This window comes from Vanessa atalanta, chromosome 13 (genome assembly GCF_905147765.1).
Source record: "Vanessa atalanta chromosome 13, ilVanAtal1.2, whole genome shotgun sequence".
Taxonomy (NCBI): domain Eukaryota; kingdom Metazoa; phylum Arthropoda; class Insecta; order Lepidoptera; family Nymphalidae; genus Vanessa; species Vanessa atalanta.
This window is the reverse complement of record NC_061883.1, coordinates 4,460,976-4,481,479: the sequence shown is the minus strand read 5'-3', so window position 1 is coordinate 4,481,479 and position 20,504 is coordinate 4,460,976. Positions and strand designations below refer to the sequence as shown.

The following is a 20,504-nucleotide window of genomic DNA, read 5'->3' as shown; positions in this document are numbered from 1 at the left end:
TAGAAAATGGTCATTAGCGCCCATTTTTATTGACACTGTAAGAAAAATCAACCAGCCCTTTTATCACTCATACGCCAGCTGTGGAACTAAGATGTTATGTCTCTTTTGCCTGTATGTATTCATACTTTTCCTTACAAGTATTGCTTCTCGGTCAAATAGGTGATGAGATTTAAGAAGCCGCTATTGTAATTTTGCTCGTTTTCCCCATTAGGATCAATTTTCCATACTGGTGAAACATGGTGGCCGTGGTGTGGTTGTGGTGGTGGTAGTGGTTTCATATATAATAGAACTATGTGTAATATAAATTAAAAAAGTACTAATAACAAGCCACGTTAAATAAAATATTATATTTATCCTGTTTATTGATTGAACTAACATTTTTAAATACTTTATACATAGCTAGCATTTGTTGTTATTATTGATATACTATGTACCTGTTGTTCTATTGAATTTAATCGCCTTGCGGCGTTTGTAATGTAATCTAATTATGCATCGATTCAATGAACCACATGCGACATTGTACATACTATTAACCGACCAGTAATTGAATCTGGCATTACAGTTAATTACTGGAAACATGTATGTTCTTCACGATCGATGCCGAATATTATCGTTTAAGATAATCATTGGTCAACGAACATTTTTTGAATTTCGAATTAATAAGCTGTTAGTATTTTTTGAGTGATTGCATTGCATACTCTTTGGTATAGGGATTGGAGCATATCCACTTTTTATAAACAGAAAACAGATATAAGTATATGAAAGTCAAGGCGTACGCAGATACAGTACGCATCACAATCAGATTAATGCTTTAGAAAAGCATTGAAGGCATTTTTTTTTAAATAGGTATACATTCTCATTCTGTCAGTTCTCGATCGTGGTTTGCGGTGAGTTTCGAGTTTACTTACTATTGCCGATAACATTGCAATTAAATAAGTTATTACGCTAATATTTTAATTTTAAGTTATTATATACTCGATTAGAAATAATATATAGTATTTGGGAAATTATTATAAATTAAATTTAAAATAAATTAAAAATGTTTTTTGTTTGGGACCTATCGAGAAGTTCATCCTATTTTGAGATTGATATTTTATTAATTTTAATCTATTACATTTTTGAATTAGAAGAAAAAATAGCGCCAGGAAGGGTGAAAAAATATGGAAATATTTTATTTATAATCTATTTTCTTAGAGTATTATTCGAAGGCGTTTTTTAGTTATGATTTATATATTTATTATGGTTTAAAAATTATATTTTTTATAATTTTATCCCTAGTCTCAAATTATTTAAATATAGAACATTACAGCCTAAGGTAACAGGAGCTTAATCTCTCTTAAAAAGCCATTAAAAACTTAAACATTGTAGACAAAACATGTTACGTTATTTTATTTATAAAGTTGCGACATAAAAAATTGTTCTCCGCCCTACAACAATTTAATCAAGCGTGAGCGGCAGTTGACCTAAAAAAATATGCTCTTCATATAGGGAAATTAATGACATATTTTCATCACACTTAAGCGTATCAATTTTATCGAATATCTTTGAAAATAATATTTGAAAAAAAAAACGACACCACTATTTTTAAAATTTTTGCACTTTGACGCAATCATTAAATGATGTGAAACTTGCCTTAATTCTTCAGGTATGTTTGTAGACAAAAAAATATTTAATGACACAAGTAACACCTGGTATATTGTATGGTTAGCAACCAAGAGTGTAGTCTGAACTTAAACAGTCGGTTTGAACTGGATTAAGTCAGTCGAAGATTTGACACACATACATACAATTTTTTTTTTAATATCATAGTCGAATGGTCTGGAAAATGTGTCACTTGATGGCGAGTCATCGCCTTCTGACATTGGTGCTACATCGCCAATGCGCCACCGACCTTGGAAACTGAGTTATGTGTGTCTGTAGTATTGCTGGCTCACTTGCTGTTCACAAGAATACTAATATACTGCTATTGGGTAAAATATCCGATAGCATTGTTGCAAGCCCTACCACCAAATTAAATAAAAGCTTGTGTGAAAAGACTAGTTATTAGAAAAACCATAACCTGATCCGATTTAATTAAAGACTACCATTTCATTGAATACTCCGTTCACAATTATTCGAGCGTTAACAATCAGATTTCTAATAAACTAACAGTCCTTACAATATTACATTGATATATATTATTTGTTATGACTAAGGCGAATCAGAAGTGATAATTTCAGTATAAAAGTTGTATTTACATGAATAACTGATACAGTTCTATTCTTGTGATGTAACCGTCACTCCGGACATAAACAAAGTGCATCATTTCCATTCAATTTGACGTGCCTTGGATTTATTCCAATGATTGCTGTCAGTTTTAACTATCGAGCTGACGTTATACGTCATTTAGATTTGCTTATGGTTTCTATTGCATTCAAAGGGAATTCTATGTTGATAGTCACGTGACTGAAATTAAATCAAAAAACAACTATAGAATAACCTGTTTTGTAAAATGTTCACTGAAATATAACTTATCGTTAGTAAGATACCGTAGATATTATTTGATGTGACTTGACGAATTACCGTTTAAAGAAAAAGGTCTTAACTAGTATTTAATTTTTAGAACGATTATACTTTTTTGTTAGTGGTTCGGTCATTATGTGGTTCGTTGATAGTAATAAATATTTTAGTCAAACTTTTTATAATTAAATTGAAACAGTGTGAACAGAGACATATTTGGAGACTTACTTTAAAAATAAAACTTTGGTGGATCGAAATAAAACTGACATCCCATGTATTGTTCTATGAAAAATCCTATGGAAGTATTCTCAGGCAATTTGACAAAGTTGGATTTACTAAGATAAATTTGTCCAGGTAAACATAATGATTTTCGGTTCATTGAAGAGATACCAAATTTACACTATCCTGGAATATAATCCTGGAAATAATGTAAATATATGAAACCAACATGTATACAATTTCAAACGCTTTCCAGATTGCGTGGGCCCGATCGACACCGAGATTGTTCCGTAACGTCCAGCCATATGTATTGTGTTCGATTCCAATATCTGCTTCGACTCAACGAGATGTGCTGCACTTAGGAAACTAATTCCATATATTTTATCAAAGGGAATGATATTTAGAACTGAAAATGGATTCCAACATGCTATCTGTCGATAATCTTCGAGTTTTGGGTCAATTACTTTTTGATGTTAATGTCGCGACGGACACGACACCTGCCGTATTAGTGCTTTTATTTACGTTTATATTACTTGCCCACTCTTCTAATTAACATTGTATATTATATTTATACAGATTTTCCATTTTTGTTTTTAATTTTTTATCGACTGGCTTCCGTAATTAATATTATTAGTGGTGTTAAGCAGCATAACAAAATAACAGTAATTACGTGTTAGACCACTAGGGCCCAGGAAATCCGATAACACGCCTGTTTCTTTTCACGTTATGCAGTTAAAATGTGTATGTTTATTATACATAGAAAATTAATCTTTATTCTTACAAGAGTTTCTAAGAGTTTGAAATTTAAATTCTGGCTTTTTTGCGCATTTTTGTAAACTGCCTTACGTAAGTAGCAACTTTACAGATATTATCATAAGATATAAGGTAGTTAAGTGTGAATGTTTTCTAACAACGAACATGTGAGCCGTGCACGAGACAGAAGATACAAAAAATTATGATAAGAAAACACTCTTTGCTCGAATTCTTTGAATATTTTATGCAAAACAAGTATTTTAAATTATTTTAAGTATTTTCGTAAAAAAAGTGGTTTATTTCGTTACATAAATACTTAAGGGAGTTCGAGGATTATTTTTGTTCAGAGTTTGTTCATAAAACTGACTTAGGATGATAACATGAATTGACATGGGATTTCTGACGGGAACTAAATTTCTTCCAAAGTGAATAATAAACTTATACAAGCGATATTTTCTGCTTCGCTGGCGTAGAATTAGCTTCTACTCTTAAATATATCTCGTGTCGCAATATTTTATAGCAGTGCTTTTCAAAGTGTAGGCCGTGACCCCTTTGGGGATCGTGAACCTTGTGCATGGGTCGCAGTCTTTTAAAAGTAAAACTACTATGGTGCAGTTATCACTCACACATTTGAAACAAAAGAAATATGAAAAATTCATTATAATTTACACTCTTAAAATCGATTTCATAAGCAATAATTATGTATATTATTCTCTATTTTAAAAAATTCAAATATATATGTTTATTATTTTTTTCTGAAAATATTTATCAAGGAAATGTACACTTACACCGACACGTTTTTTATTGTTGAGGATGTTACGCTGAAATAAACTTTGAATAACGCTGCTAATATCATATACAGCAAATACAAATAAACTTTGAATATAATTTTTTTTTTTTTTTGGTTGTCTTTGTAAGACAATTTTCAAGAAATTCTTTTACAGGCTGTTCCGGTTTTAATCAAAATCGTGACGTAGAATTCGAACACAGTATATGAATAAATTTAATGATAAAATTTCTTTGTGAAAAACAAACGGTATTATAACTTTGACCACTTAACCAATCCTTACAAATATAATAAAGGCGAAAGTTTATATGTATGCATGCTTGTTACCCTTTACAGTAATACAAATATTTAAGTCAAATTAAAATTAATTAAAATACTGTCACTATTCTAAATTAACCGAAGTAAATAATAAAAAAAACACACCCTTTTTAAAAATTTGTATTGACGTAATTGGATTGTGAATTTCTAATAACCATAAGAATTTTTCACTTGTGACTGGACCTTATAAAGTAAAAGTAACCTGTAAGCCTTATACTGGGATACTTGATACTTGATACTGGGATACTTGATACTTATATAAGCATAACTCTACTTTTAAAGTCGAGGCTCTTAGTTTAATCTACCACGTAATTTGGTAATATATTGGAGCCGTATAAAATGCAATTCAATAGCACTGAGCGAACTCCATGTTGGGTCTACGATCCGGGGGTTCTATTTTCAAATATCCTTTGTGCTAGTAATTACTCTGGTTCACTCATATTTCAAACTGGAGCACACTGACGTAAATCATTATTGCTGCGGTAGACAATTTGCGAAATTTAGATGAATCTACGGGAATTGGATCAAGTAAATAAATAGATTTTATTTTCAAGCAAGCGATTGGTGCAGAGGTATACAAAACGAGTCTGATTCGTTAACCGCGAACTCAATACTCACTTGCCTCAATTACATGAGTCTATTGATTATCTTTGTATCTTGTTTTTATAATACGTGTGAATCTGTTTGTTTCTTGTTCGGGGCTATGTTAAATCCACTCCAGACAATCCACATTTATAGCATTAGCATTAGCAGCCTGTAAATTTTCCCACTGCTAGGCTAAAGGCCTCCTCTCCCTTTGAGGAGAAGGTTTGGAGCATATTCCACCACGCTGCTCCAATGCGGGTTGACGGAATACACATGTGGCAGAATTTCGTTGAAATTAGACACATGCAGGTTTCCTCACGATGTTTTCCTTCACCGCCGAGCACGAGATGAATTATAAACACAAATTAAGCACATGAAAATTCAGTGGTGCCTGCCTGGGTTTGAACCCGAAATCATCGGTTAAGATGCACGTGTTCTAACCACTGGGCCATCTCGGCTCACATTTATAAATGGTTATGAAATCCAACTCAAATAAAGAATATTTTTATTAATTTTTTATCTGGCCCGACCCGCGGTCTGATCCAGGTCGAGATCTTGAATAAAACACGTATCTGATAAGCTAGCTAACACGTACCACTAAGCCAATAAATATAATACACATAATAAAAGGTCTTAAAAGATTTAAAACAAACGAAATAGTTACATTCAAAAGTGTATACCGTATATCTTCGACGGAATATGTCGACGTAATCTTGACAGATTTTCCTAGAACTCTCGTGCAAACATAGCTGACGTATTGTTGTCTTGGGAGACTGGGGAGTAGTTTTTGCTTTCTGTTTAGCTTTCTTGATGTGAAAAACGTTTTTATAAAACGCTTACTTTGTTACATGTTCAGTATAAAAATACCTGGTACTTTATGGTGAGGTTTTTTACGTATTTTATCAAAATAATGAATAATTATGCTATGCCAATAAAGGATCCAACTTATTTTCATGAACAAGCTTTCATTGTATTATATTTTGTACTATAAAACAAAATATTTCTAAGTAATAGTTGAAATGTTTTTTTTTTTAATGATGATTACGGGTTCCAACCCTGCAAGTGACTGAATTTTCATGTGTTCAATTTGAGTTTATTATTCATCTCGTACTTAAGTATGAAGAGAATCATCCTGAGGAAACCTGCATATGTTGCTTATTAATATTTATCCATATATTTATCCACCAATTCACTTGGAACAGAGTGGTGGACTAAGCTCCAAGCCTTCTCCTCAAAAGGAGAGGAAACCTTAGACCAGAATTGACAGGCTGATACTTTATTTTATGAGTGTTGTTGAAAATTATCACGTTTTAAATATTTATTACAAAGATGGCGATACTATGCGAAATTAATCTATCATCTTTACCCACCATAACAAAATCTCAACGAAAGTTCGCGGATTGATATCCTAACAAGCACCACTTAATTTACATGGTAATTATATTTGAGTTTATAATAATAATTTATCTCGTTGACGTTCGGCGTTGATGGAAATAATCGTGCCAAAATCTTTCGGATGAAATTCTATATCGTAATATTATTATTAAATTTGTAAAAGAGTCTTTGATGTTTAAGAAATTATTTTGTTTTTGCCGTATGAAGTCGGAATACGTTTTCTGAAAATTTAAGGTATTTAATAAAAAATTAAGGCGTACAAATACTGTTCGGCGTATAACGTTGTGTGTTTTGTTCAATACATCCTACAACATACAAATCCTACGTCAGGCGTAATACATATAAATATGTTTTATTATTGCATAGGTAGGTGGACCAACAAATGATGGTGGTAAATGGTTACCGCTACCATTCACTGACTCACTTATCAAACAAGAATACAACAATACTATCGTTGCTGTTTTGTGGTAGATATATACGCCGAGCGGATGGTACCCAAATGGGCTTGTACAAATTAAAAAAAAAAATCGGATGTATGCTCTGATTATAACGAAAATGTTTTTAAAATCACTTGTCAATCGAGTACGTTTACACACGTCATAATCGAATTTACGATTCACTTTCGAAACGATTGCTGATCAAATAGCTCTTTCAGTGTATTTTAGTTCTCGATTCAATTTTCATTTGTTATCAAAAGTCCCGATCGTGCTAGCATTAGCTGCAGGTCATGTGATGTGTTTTATTTTATTGTTTATCTCACGCAATCCTTTCATTATCACATTGATTCATTATTATTTTTCATTATGTTCTTTTTTTCTAAATTTCAGTAGAATTTACTTTAATTTCAAATATAAATTTTTGTAAGGTATTTTTTCGTTTTCGATATATCAAATACATATAAACAAACACGTAAACATTAATAATTTAACTTAATAACTATTTGACATCAATACTAGACTAAGAAAAGAAAAATATTTGGTTGGTTTTTTAACATTATCATTAAAACGTAAATGGCTTACGTAAACAGCTATCAGGGTTTTACATTTTTCGAAAGTTTATTTTTAAATAAATACAAAACTAAGTCAGACATGAATAATGCATTCACGGTGTAATAAACTAACGCGAAAGAAACACCGATTTTCATTCAAACTCCGTAGTTGATTTAATTAAAATGCAAAGGAGATAGGTATACGTAAAATTTACAGCTATCGAAGTACTCTAATATGCATATAAATTTACCAGTAATAAATGCACCAGTACATTTTTAAATTAATTTTTACTTTTAATCTTATTATTCTGAGGTCGAAATAAAATCAAAATTGTCAATAATCTTCTCTTTAAATTAAATCAGTGACAGTCGTTTGATTTATAATTTACGCAAGAAAATTGTGTTTTAAATCAAAAACAATATTAACGTACTTAAATCGATTACACTTATTTTAATGAAATCGGATACAGTAATAAAATATGTATTTATGCACTTCGTGGTACGGCTTTGTGCAACCCTAATGTAAGGAAAAGTTGTTATTTCTTAAAGCACCAATGTCCATAGGCGATGGTGACCACTTAACACGTATATCTAACACTAGTAAAAATGCGAATGTTTGTCTGTTTGCATATTTGTTAATCACGTTCAAATGGCTTCGTAACCAAAATTCTAGAAAACATGCTTTAAGGGTACTTTTACAACTAAGAGTTAGCTGAAAAAAAAATAAATAAAACATCTCCTTTACCTCATGTGAGTTTCATGACTTAATTCTCGGTAACGTAACGATAATCGACCACAGCGAACACTAATAGAATTTTTAAATACGAGTGGCGTTCAATATTTTTTTTATTTTTTATTCAAACCAAACAGTCATAACTAACAAACCTCTTTTCGTAGACCTCTTTGTATATTAAAGCCTTTGAAGCATCGCTAGTGCGTAATTACAAATTGCTTATAAAATTTAGTAAATATTTTTACATATTGTCAATATTTTGTACGTATTTTCGCCTTTATATTATGAGCACAAAAGGGGTTGAGTGGATTGAATGAATTTTACGTCGAAAATCTAATAAGTTCCCTGTATGTATGATGCAGTAATAATCTCTAATTACATGAAATTCGATGAAATTATTGTAGGAAAAACGTTCAGTTTTTAATATTATACCGTTTAGTTTTCACAGTCGTGCTTTTATATTTGTCTTCTTTTATACTAATTATCAATATGAAGCAACGCAAGTCCACCATAATTGTAAATAGTTCAATTCATTAGAGTTTGTTGTAAGAGCCGAGATGGCCCAGTGGTTAGAATGCGTGCATGTTAACTGATGATTGTGAGTATCCCAGGTAAACACCACTGAATTTTCATGTGCTTAATTTGTGTTTATAATTCATCTCGTGATCAGCGGTGAAGGAAAACATTGTGATGAAACTTGAGTATAATTTCAACGAAATTCTGACACATGTGTATCCACCAATACGCATTGGAGCAGCGTGGTGGAATATGCTCCAAACCTTCTAATCAAAGGGAGAGGAGGCCTTAATCCAGCAGTGGGATATGTGCAGGCTGTTACTTTTTACTAATTAACTTTTATGTATTAACGTTGCGAAACATTGCATAAGCAAAATCACAGTTTGAGTAAATTTTATATTTTATATAAAGAAAATATATTAACATAATTGGTTTCACCGCCCGTACTGAAGTATGACACTCCGGTTTCTGTTACGAATTCCTCATTAAGATTCACGTGATTTATTCACAGTGCCATCCTGGCTCATAGTTAAAAATAATGACATATTTGAAAACGAATTTATTCAATGATTTAAGGATTGAACGGGAAATAGAAGGCGCGTTTCCAAAATTAAAATTTTACAAAACCATTTTTTAGTAGGTAGGTCTCTTATAACAAAACGAAGGTCACCTCAATCAAATCTTAGTGTCTTGTATTTGAAGCTATGTATTGATAATGAATCATTCAGGACCTTATTACCTTTTAAATAAAATATAAATTTGTATATCAAAATAAATATGTAATTTATTTTTTATAGTTCTAATTATAGTTTTCCGTACTGACTTCGTCAATCATCGTATATCAAGTCGTTCCTATCGTTTTGTGTCGAAAAATTCTTTGGTGCTTCGCTTTATAGATTTTTTAATACATACAATAAAAAAATAAATTAATTAATGAATTAATAAGCGTTTTAACTTTTTATTATCATTATATTCCTTTTAATTATAACGGCAATCCATTGACTTAACGAGTTCAAATTAAAACTGTATCGTGTTTAATTAGTCACAAGAAAATTTTACTAAAAATTCTCTACGAAACGAGCAATAAAAAATAATAATTGCCTATTAATTAATTGCTACATATTTTCAATATGGTAGTACGTGCTGTGTTAATACCATGCCAGGTATTCCAATCCATAAAATAAATATTTCCATAAGGACTCGTTTTAATTGGAATAAAAAGTGTTTTCCATTAGTGTTCCACTCATTTGAGTTACATTAGCTTTAATGCAAAACAGTCCAAACATTAAACAGGATGACGTCTATGAAACAAATGCAAATTCATTAATTTTATCTCGTTTAAAGTATATTAAAAATTTTGTATAATATTTATATAGTATTTTAAATACACGAATGTCTTTGAAATAGTAATATTTTTAGTCGGATTCAAACTTTTGCGTGATCGTATCTTAGATAAGTTAGAAGTTAAACGAGCCGTTTCAATTTAGTTACTTATAGTTGAGTTTATTTTGAAGCACAACAAGACTTTAAGAAACAATTTAAAAAGTAAACCTCTAAATATTAAAGTTTTGTTTTGCCGAAAAACATTGTTAGGGAATATGATATTTCATAAGAGTACATACGAGGTTCCCATTGTGTGGTATCAAATTTTGTCAGGATATATTGTATGTAAATTATATATACACACCGAATAAAAAAATTGTATGTAACAAAACATTACTGCTTGCTAGTTATTTTTTATTAGAAGCTTACGAAATCACATTAGTGTACTAAATGTAAATTATTTTTAATTGAAATTGAATCATTTTTAGATTCATAATCGAGCTTGAAGATTAATTGTAAAACGCGAATTGGAACTGTAATAGATTTTTCGTTGCTCAAACGATGTGGTACGCAGGACGTGTGCTGTCTTCTGGACCGTTGCTTCCAATATCCTCGCCGGAGCGCCCGCGACTGTGGCTGTCAGTTTGCACTGCTGCATGCAGTGCCAGACGACCAAAACCATGGCAGCTAGCGGAGCCCCGCCCGCGCTAGGCCGCGGGCTTGCTCTCACTGCCAATGCCGGTGTGCCGGTTGCGACCACCAAGTAAGCCGTAGCACGCTTACTAGTGTGTTCCGAATTACGAGTCGCGTCACGTTACACGTATTTGCTATTCCAACATGCACGCTCAAAAATTGTATGGTTTTGCACAGGCAGTTTTCATCACGATTGGATTTTTTGCGATTGCTCATGGTTTTGCTATCAACACCTCAAGCGTGTTTCGGCTAATTTTTCATACGTTTTGAATTTGTATGTGCAGCTTTTCGGTTTGTATCAACAATTTTCACGGAAGGCTTGGATGTTATCTAGTCTTCGTTTTGTATTCTGATGTATTCAACTGATATATTTTACGTGATAATATCTCTTATTGTATTCATTTAAGTTTTTGATAAGTTTTTATTTCAACTGCTACAAAATGCGTTCCATTTTCAAAATCAATGTATTTATATGTTTTATGTACTGTGTTTAAAATTATGGTAGGTCAGTCATCGTTGTGACAACCCTACATTCTCTTACAAACCGTATTTTTATATGAATACTTAAATGAAGTAATTTGACACACAAAGGGTCTCCAAGGCTTTTAATCAGAATCTAGTATGGTTTACCATTTCATGGTATTGAATTCTCAACGATCATTGTGGTACTGACACGGATAAGGCGGTATTGGATTAAAGTCCCCTCACTTCCGTGACGTCTAAGCGGCCGTCGAGGATGAAAAAAAATTAAATCACTTCGGCACGAACGTGACTGAAATGAAATTATGTATACGTTAAGTTTGTGGAATGCAACTTCAGCGTTCCACATTTGTCTCGCGAAACCAAAGCACAGCACACGTCACGCTTTTAAGTCATGCAATGTTATTTTTTTCCTTGGTGCTTTATTTATATTTAATACGCAAAACACGAGCCAATAAATCACTTCGTATTTGCAATCTTTATAAAATACGAATGTTTAAGTCGACATGCGTGACTGTTATATATATTATGTGAACATAAAAAAATATATATTCTTACAAAACTGGAACACAGCTTTAGAGTTAATTTAAATTTAAATTATAACTGAGGACTAACTGTTGAGTTGATTAATTTTGGGTATGAGTTTGTTTTTATAAATTTCACTCACAAATTGTATACATACATATGATATGATAAGTATATGGGATAATTCTATTATCAGCATTAATTCGATTTAATTGCTTGTGATACTGAGTTCATGTTTATTTAACATTAATATTTCTGATATCTAAACAAAACTTCCGACTTTGCAGTCTGTATAACAATATCTCACAGATCATGCTTATAAGATTATTAATTAATTCGTAACTACTACTAAGAAACGTCCAAAGAGGTAAGGTTTATTTGACATTATAAAAGTTTGTATAGGTAATGCAAGCGTGAATTAGTACAAATATAATATGCAGGTAAACATGAAGAATGAAACCGAGTTTCTTTTTAGTAGAATCTACTTTATACTTTAAATAAACAAAGTTATAATTTTTGATACATACGTTTTATTGAATAAAATTATAATATATCTCTTTAACCATAAAGTAAAAGTATTTAACCTTTTTATTGGCAAATAATTTCCACTTAATGGTTAATTAAAAAAAAAACTTGAAAATAAAGGTTTAAAAAAATTATATTTCAAATATCAAAAATCAATAGAATATCATAATTACCATGAATTAAAAAAAAAGAAATTTAAATCTAATTTTAAATTTATCAATGCCTAACTATATTATAGTTTTCTATAGCGAAAAAAGTATTCTACATTCATTTATGTTTAGTTTCTAGTTTGAGTCGTAACATTAAGCGCTTTATGTTTTTCTTCCTCCACACTAACTCACGAATCGCGTGTTTTCCAATGACAAACCTGTCATGGTAAAGCATCGTATTATTTTACGCAGGAATATGAACCTTATCAAAACGTTTTGGTGAAATTAGTAAAATTTTATTCGGGTGATAACTTTAACTCTAAAATACGAACGCTTATTGGTTGAAAAGCTCTTTTAAATATCGTCTTTTCATGTCAATTTTATTGTCAGTTATTACGAAATCAATCAAATAGGAATAAAAAATACAGTTGTAAGAAAATTAACATTTTAAAGTTTTTTTTTTTTATTATCCAAGTAATCAATCTTCGCCCTAAATACATTAAAATAATTACTAGCCAGTCCTTCCACTGTCGATTTATTCTCAGTATCGATAATTATACTGCCTCATTCATATTTGAAACAGGAATACAACAATACAGAGTATTAATATTAGGTAGAATAAGATTTAATTGATTAAAACAAATCAATTATACAGAACCTGCATAAAATATCTCCATACATATAAAACAAAACGTTATTTTCAATCTTTATCCTTTAATTGAACGTAACTGAATCGCATGTATAAATGCAATTAAACAATACAATGTTGACAATATTTGAAAAAAAAATCTTAAAGTATCTGTTTTTATCGAAATACTTCGTTCGTGTGGAACAAGTAATATTTTTGGATCGATAGTGGTGTTCTTCCTCGAGGTTTAAGTCTTAACAAATTTCATCAGCAGTAACAGCCTGTAAATGTTCCACTGCTGAACCTCTCCCTTCGAGGAGACGAAGTCGCAAGAGTGGAAGAGCTATTCACAATGCTGCAATGCCTTTCGGTGAATAAACATGGGCAATTTCATTGAAAGTATACACATGTAGGTTTCCTCACGTATTCTATTACCGCCGAGCACGAGATGAATCTTATACACAAGTAAAACATATGGCAATTGCACTCATCAAGTGCACTTCTTCTAACCACTGGGCCAACTCGGCTGTCAATTTATACAAAGTTACTTCCAAATATTATTATGTTGATATCGAAATTTAAGTCATAATTTCAAAATACAAGAACGATAAACTGTAAAGGTTGCCTTTGGAAGAGAGTTGAAGCCAACTTCATAATAGGAATCACTAAAAGTTTCGCTAGGTATAATTTTATTTCAAATAGGTATGCAATTATAACAAGAAATTATTCTCAGTTCTGAAATACTACGAATTTAATCTTATTATTTGCCTATGATTTTGTTGCGCGCTAAATATCAAGCCGTTCATATAAATTTAGTTCTAATTGATTTTTGACGGCAAATTTCAGTAATTTTACCGTCAAAATTTAAGCCTTACATTACTCTTACATAACTTTGAAATTCTCACGAATGTATAAAAAAAATTGGCACTTTAAGCACGTAAATGCAAAATTGGTTTAACAAAATGGGCACGATTACATTCCATATTTGTTATAAAATCCATTAACTTATATATTTATTAATTTTTTTCTCCATTTCAGCACATGCGCTGGTCCCACACACACACACAAAGCCTGGAGTGTGAGGAGCGCTTATTAGCGCGGTGTAATCGTCCGCGCGTCAACTCCGCTATCTTCGTATCCGCCGAGCCCACAAGCTTCGCCGGCTTTGATCCAGGGGAATTCCTCAGGCGACACGGGTCACAATCGAAATTGTGCCGTAAAGCAAGGTAAAATAAAACTTATTATCGATTAGCTCGATTCCAAATGTATGCCAGTTTTTATCTCGGTGATATCTTCATTTTATGACTTCCAAGATTTTAGATTACTTTGGGACTTCTGTGGCAAGTTACTAGTGTAAAGAAAACTCCTTTGGAGGCTATGTTTGGGTTATTGAAGTTGGGTTGTTTTGTAAATATTCTCGTGACCTTGTTATCAAGAAATTATTTTGTAATTTAAGCTTTACCTTTTGATCCCTAAAATCATAAAAATGTCTGATTATAATTTATTTAATATTTGATCTTAATTACACCTTTGCAATATAATTGTCTTATTAATTATTCGTGTCTAGATATTTGTAATAAATAATGAATATTTAATGTGCCGTTTAGATCTGCAGATAACATACCGCTCACAACGATGAGCGATTCATCAGAACGACTTTGTAAAGTCAAGGCACCGCGGGAAGAAACCATCAATGAAGAAGCAAAATCAGATGACAGTGGTAGTGTTGATACGGTAAAGCACTTCGGCTTACCGATCCTGTCGGTATCGGGCCCTTCCCCCCCAGATGAGGACTACGATCAAATAGATGAGTATCTGTAGCATTTCCATACCAGTTTCCAGCTGAAATACGTGCTGGAAAAGATGAGGCCGCCTTGGCCGAGTCCCGCACAAAGTCCTTAAGAGAAAGGACGGACTTTAGCATCGTTTTCGCATTGGACTTCATGAACAAAATCGTGTTTCTCTTTGAGTGTGTGCTGTGCTAATTTAATTTCATATTGTGTGATTAATGAACTATGTTTGAACATCGCTGCTCCACAACGAATTTTGAAGACTTTTCCTGAGGTCACATGTAAGCATGATGTGTGTCGCGACCTAAAGTGTGTCTTGATGAGGGACCATAGACGATGGGCGTTTTGTCATCTATTCTAATAGTTTTACTATAGGCCATAATAACCATATCTCTATTGAGTGTATACATAAATTAATCAGTAATCTAATTCTTATTGCAACTTATATCTATTAAGATCTGCACAATAAATTATCGATCTGTCAACATTTTAACTGTGCCACTTTTAATAATACAATCTATAAATAAATAAAAAATGTCTATAATGGTATTTTCATAAGCAATTTTCGTGTTAGTATAAATTAGGTAGTGCATTGCTATGTAATAAAGTATCTTCAATGTTTCGTCTTGTATTTTAGTTTTAGTGCATTTCAATAGAAATGAATAATTATCTTGTCGATTGTCTATAGATGTAAACTGCATTTGTCTTGAAGACTAAATATATCTCTTTAGTGAATATTAGCGTAGATTTGAAGGTTGAACTTTGGTCCAATGAATTGTATTATCTGCACTCATGATGTTCTAGATAAATAAGCGAGTGATGACGTCTATAAGATAACATCCGATTGTAATTAATCTTCGGTGGGTTCATTCATCTATATTGAATAGTCATAAATGGATGTTTACGAATAAACTATCTAAATAAATAATAAAATTTAATTATTACAAACTGTATCTTAAATGTAATTATTCTATTAACGATAAGTCAATTAATTCATATATTGTAGATAAAGAAAGTATTTGAGAGATGGCACTAAATAAGTATACTTGAAAATTACACTATATGTATTCTTATAAGATTCTCAACTGGTGTTAAGGGACCACATGGTATGGTTAGCGGATTAGAGGTAATTGTAGCTTTGTGGGACATTTTGCCCCGATACCAGTTTTGAAGCTAAGACGACGTTATTCCCTCCACTATTTATAGTTCACCGTTCTCTGGTTTCGATGTCATTCAAAAAGTCCAGTATATACATGTATGTACATTTATATATTACTGTGTATCTTAAAACCATTTTATCATAAGCTTTGATAAATTTTCTTCCTCTTCTCCTTCAGTGATAGTATTTAAAGGGACGATTTAATATTAAAAATTTGATAAAGACGCTGATACGTTTATTGTCTTCGTTCAATAGCTGAACTTATTAAATAGTGTATTTTTTTTAAATTATGCCGTCGGTACGTATTTTAATTTAATAGAAGCGTGATTTTTGTTACTGTTAAGTTACTGCTTCATAATTTGGAAATTATCTTCAAACTTGGTATTATTTTCTGCAATCTGATTTAACATCCAATTATAATACAGCAAAGCAATTGCGTAATATTATATGTCAAACACACGTACAAATACAAATTATTATCAGCCAAATGCGTTTTCGAACAAATATTCTGTTTCATATTATTATTAGTGCGAGTAAAACGACACTTGCGTTTCGTTTGTAAAGCGATATTGAATCACAAACGAAAAACATTTCCACGTGTGTATATTAAGGCCTCGTTCAGACTACAGACTAAGCAATCTGTCAAATAAAAAAAATGATAGCTCAGTTTATTTAGGTGACTCTACTATCGACTTCGACTCATTAGATTGTAACAAAATAATCGATTACAGAATCAACTAAATCAAGTCTGTAGTCTGTGTGGGGCCTTAGAGTGATGTGTTTCGTGTTATTTGCATGTGTTATATTTTCGACAGTCGATTCGTAGATGTAGGTGTGATGTGAGAATTTATTCATATTTTAGTATATCATAGACTTATCGAATAGCCTTATTCAAATAGTGAGTTTATAATATCTTCAACGATTTATATCTTAGTGAATATCTTGAATCCCTCATTACGTCTATAATTAGCCTATTAAATATTTCATAGTCGTCTTGTGCCAATATTAATTGCTAGATTTCTTTCGCTGTTTCTATCATAACCGAATTTATTGTTACTCGATTTGATATAAAACCATCAATTGTTTTCATGTAAATTTTGTTATCAAATGTATTGTATTAATGTATAATCTTTGTAACAACTATATTTGGATTTTATTTATTAGTAAAGCAATTTGTTATTGAGTTATGTTTTCATTTATTATTAATAATTCCGATACTTAGTTTTTATTTTAGTTTCTTACATAAAAATGTAATAAGGTATTTAAAATAGAGCGTAGCTTTTACATGATATTAGTATGCGTATTTAAAATGTAGTCTTACTTAAAATTTGTACATATCTATAATGGTCACTATTGTAATGCTCATTACTCGTTTGTAAATTACATAAATCCTAATGTAATTGTAAAATAATTATTTATATTCTTAAAACGTCTATTTACTATCACAATGAAATAAAATCTTTAAAAATTTCAAGTGGTTTTATTTCCTACGTTTAAATAATATTGAACCTTAAACTTGAACTATACCAGGGCCGGAATGGCCATTTCAAGGCTCATAGGCAATGCCCTTCTCGATGATCTTTTACCTTTTCCGACTTATCAAAAATCATTTTGCTACCACAAAGCAAATTTATTTAAAGTTATGATGTATTTTGCTACATAACCCTTATAGACTATCACCCTTATTAAACCGGAGAAATATTTGACTTCAACAATTTCATTAAAAATTAAATCCTTATATACTAGGAGCCGATATCTGGTAAACAGGAATAAAAGTAATTCTTTAAATTAGGCATTACAAAAAAGCGTTGCAACGGCCTGTTATTTGTAATATTGTTCAAGTAGTAATATTTATATATATATTTCCTTTTTGAGATAGAAAAGCAACGACGTACCCACTGAAATCCTCTGAAATTGAAAACATATCACGAATTAATTAAAAAAAAAATAAAAAAATTATTTAGCATTATAGCATGAGTTTTTACGTTATAAAGATATTTTATTATTCAACATTATTATTTTCTATAGGTTATTTGAATAATCGATAAAAATCTATGTAATTATAACCTTTATAACAGATAACGAAACAACAACCGATCAAGAAACATGATAAATTTTAACGTTTTAAAATATACCTTAATACGGTTTTATACAGTACATTTTAGTATAAAAAAAATTATTGACATTAAAAAATAAAAAAATATATCATCATTATGCTATATATATATATACATATATATACACACACGCCTATATACATGCAAATATTCGAATAACATTTAATATACTTCGATACGTAAAAGTTAAAATGTATAAGAGTTTTCTTGATATATTTATTTCGACTTTCCGTATTTATAAACTAACAGACGTTATATACATTTACCACATCAATTTGAAGTATTAATCCCATAGATTACACTGGGAAGCTAGTTTTACGCCCATATAATAATATAAGCCTGTCCAATAAAACAAATTGGAAACTAAACGTGGAAATTTTATTAGTTGAGTCACGAAGGTCTACCCGACTATGACGCGAAGTTGACTAACTTTGACGCACTATAAGCTACAGGGTTATTATTGAAAGTTACATAACAATTAAGGCTTCTTTAGCAGTAACCAAAATAAGGTTATTCACTGACCTCGAAATAAAACAATAACAAAATAATACTATTATTACTTAAATGCGAAAGTACTTTTTTTTTTTTTTCGCTGGAAAAACGCGTTACGCGTTTCCCCCACGTGGAAGTGGGGGGGTATGTGGGACTCGCCGGTGCCCAAGATGTTAGCGGCACACCGGAATACCCACTAAAAAACCAGCGGTACCCTCTCCGTCTCATCGGTAGGCGCCACGGGATCGCTTTCGCATACTACCGTGACGCCCTGACGGTCGGCCCACCTATGCGGGCCTCCAATTCCTAGGGGGGATTCCCGGGGTACTGAGAACCCTCCTAGCTCCTGTGGCGCCTATTGAGGCGGGGGTAGAAGGTGCGCGTAGCGTTGATCCTCCTCCCCGGTCTTCTTCGGCGGATCGGGTCTGCAGCAGCGTCCACCTCCCGCTCCCGTTCCGCTGCCTCCTTCTGCGACATAACGTTTTCGCAGAAGGAGCGCATTTCTGACCAGCACGCCTCGTTACCGAGCATTAAATGCGAAAGTACTAGAACAGTAGTTCCCAAACTTATTTTTCTCGTGGACCACCTATTGGCATGTGTCCGGAACCACAGTTTGAAAGAAACACTAAAATATGAACTAAATTTAAATTTGTTTAATATTGGTGCTTTTAATTCTACCCTTAGAAAATTATTAATTTTTATCTATGAATTTGTTAGTGATTCTCTCAAACTGATGAAGAAGAAGAAAAAAAACGGTAGGTACCTTCGGCATCAAGTATTTATAGTGGTGATCAAGTTCATGTCTGAACAAGCATTAAGCATTGTCGGGCGGATAGCGCTTTGCAAGTCTCTACACGAAATTGTACATAATATCGAATACGCAAGTTTGGACAAGTAACAGTCGCTTGCCTTATTAAAATATTATCTGCTTAGTTAGGTACTTAAAACGTAGGTATGCCCTTATAAAAACTATGCTTACATTTTTGCTCTTTACTATCAAAAGCAGATAAATTTTCGTGGACCCCCATTAACATCTTATGGACCCCCATTTTTTATTCACGCCTACGTAGACCCCCAGCAAGTCTCCCGTGGACCCCTGAGGGTCCACCTAGATCACTTTGGGAATCACTGTACTAGAATCTTGTTATGTTAAAGCTAAGCTACCTACAGTAAAGAATTACTAATAAATCATGAATAAATAAATAATTACCGTATAGTAACTTTTCTTTACATACTTGTTCGTAAGTCTTTGTTCTGGTAGATACCACCCACTCATCCTATAATTATTCTACAGTGGTGACGAATTGGTTGATGATAACCATTAGCATCCCGTACTGTAGTCGAGATGGCCCAGTGGTTAGAACACGTGCATCTTAGCCGATGGTTTCGGGTTCAAGCACAGGCAAGCTGAATTTTCATGTGCTTAATTTTTTTGCTTATAATTCATCGACGGTGACGGAAAACATCGTGAGAAAACCTGCATGTGTCTAATTTCAAAGAAATTCTGACACATGTGTATATATGCTCAACTCGCATTTGAGCAGCATGGTGGAATATGCTCCATACCTTCTCCTCGAAGGAAGAGGAGGCCCTAGCCCAGCAGTAGGAAATTTACAGGCTGTTAATGTAATGTAAAAAAATGTAACCATTAGCAGGTGACCCATATGCACGTCCACCTACCTAAGTTATAAGAAAATAATAAGAAAGTTAGGCACTCGGTCAACGAGATGACCTTGCTGATGTAAAATTAGAATGCGAATCTTCATGTCGTTATTTGCTTTGCGATTTATATCCGGTAAGAAGGACCAATTTTTCTTATATGATTTAGAT

At 32.1% G+C, this 20,504-nt stretch overlaps 1 protein-coding gene across 2 annotated transcripts in view; it reads left to right on the top strand.

Moving 5' to 3' along the window:
- Positions 1–16,704, top strand: part of LOC125068384 — a 145,722-nt gene extending 129,018 nt beyond the window's left edge. For both annotated transcript variants that reach the window (XM_047677483.1, XM_047677482.1), the window contains exons 8-9: positions 14,155–14,342; positions 14,724–16,704. In XM_047677483.1, the coding sequence (XP_047533439.1) occupies positions 14,155–14,342; positions 14,724–14,937 (402 nt within the window). In that variant the 3' untranslated portion in view covers positions 14,938–16,704. The remainder of the gene's footprint in view (positions 1–14,154; positions 14,343–14,723) is intronic.
- The last annotated feature ends 3,800 nt before the right edge of the window (positions 16,705–20,504 follow it).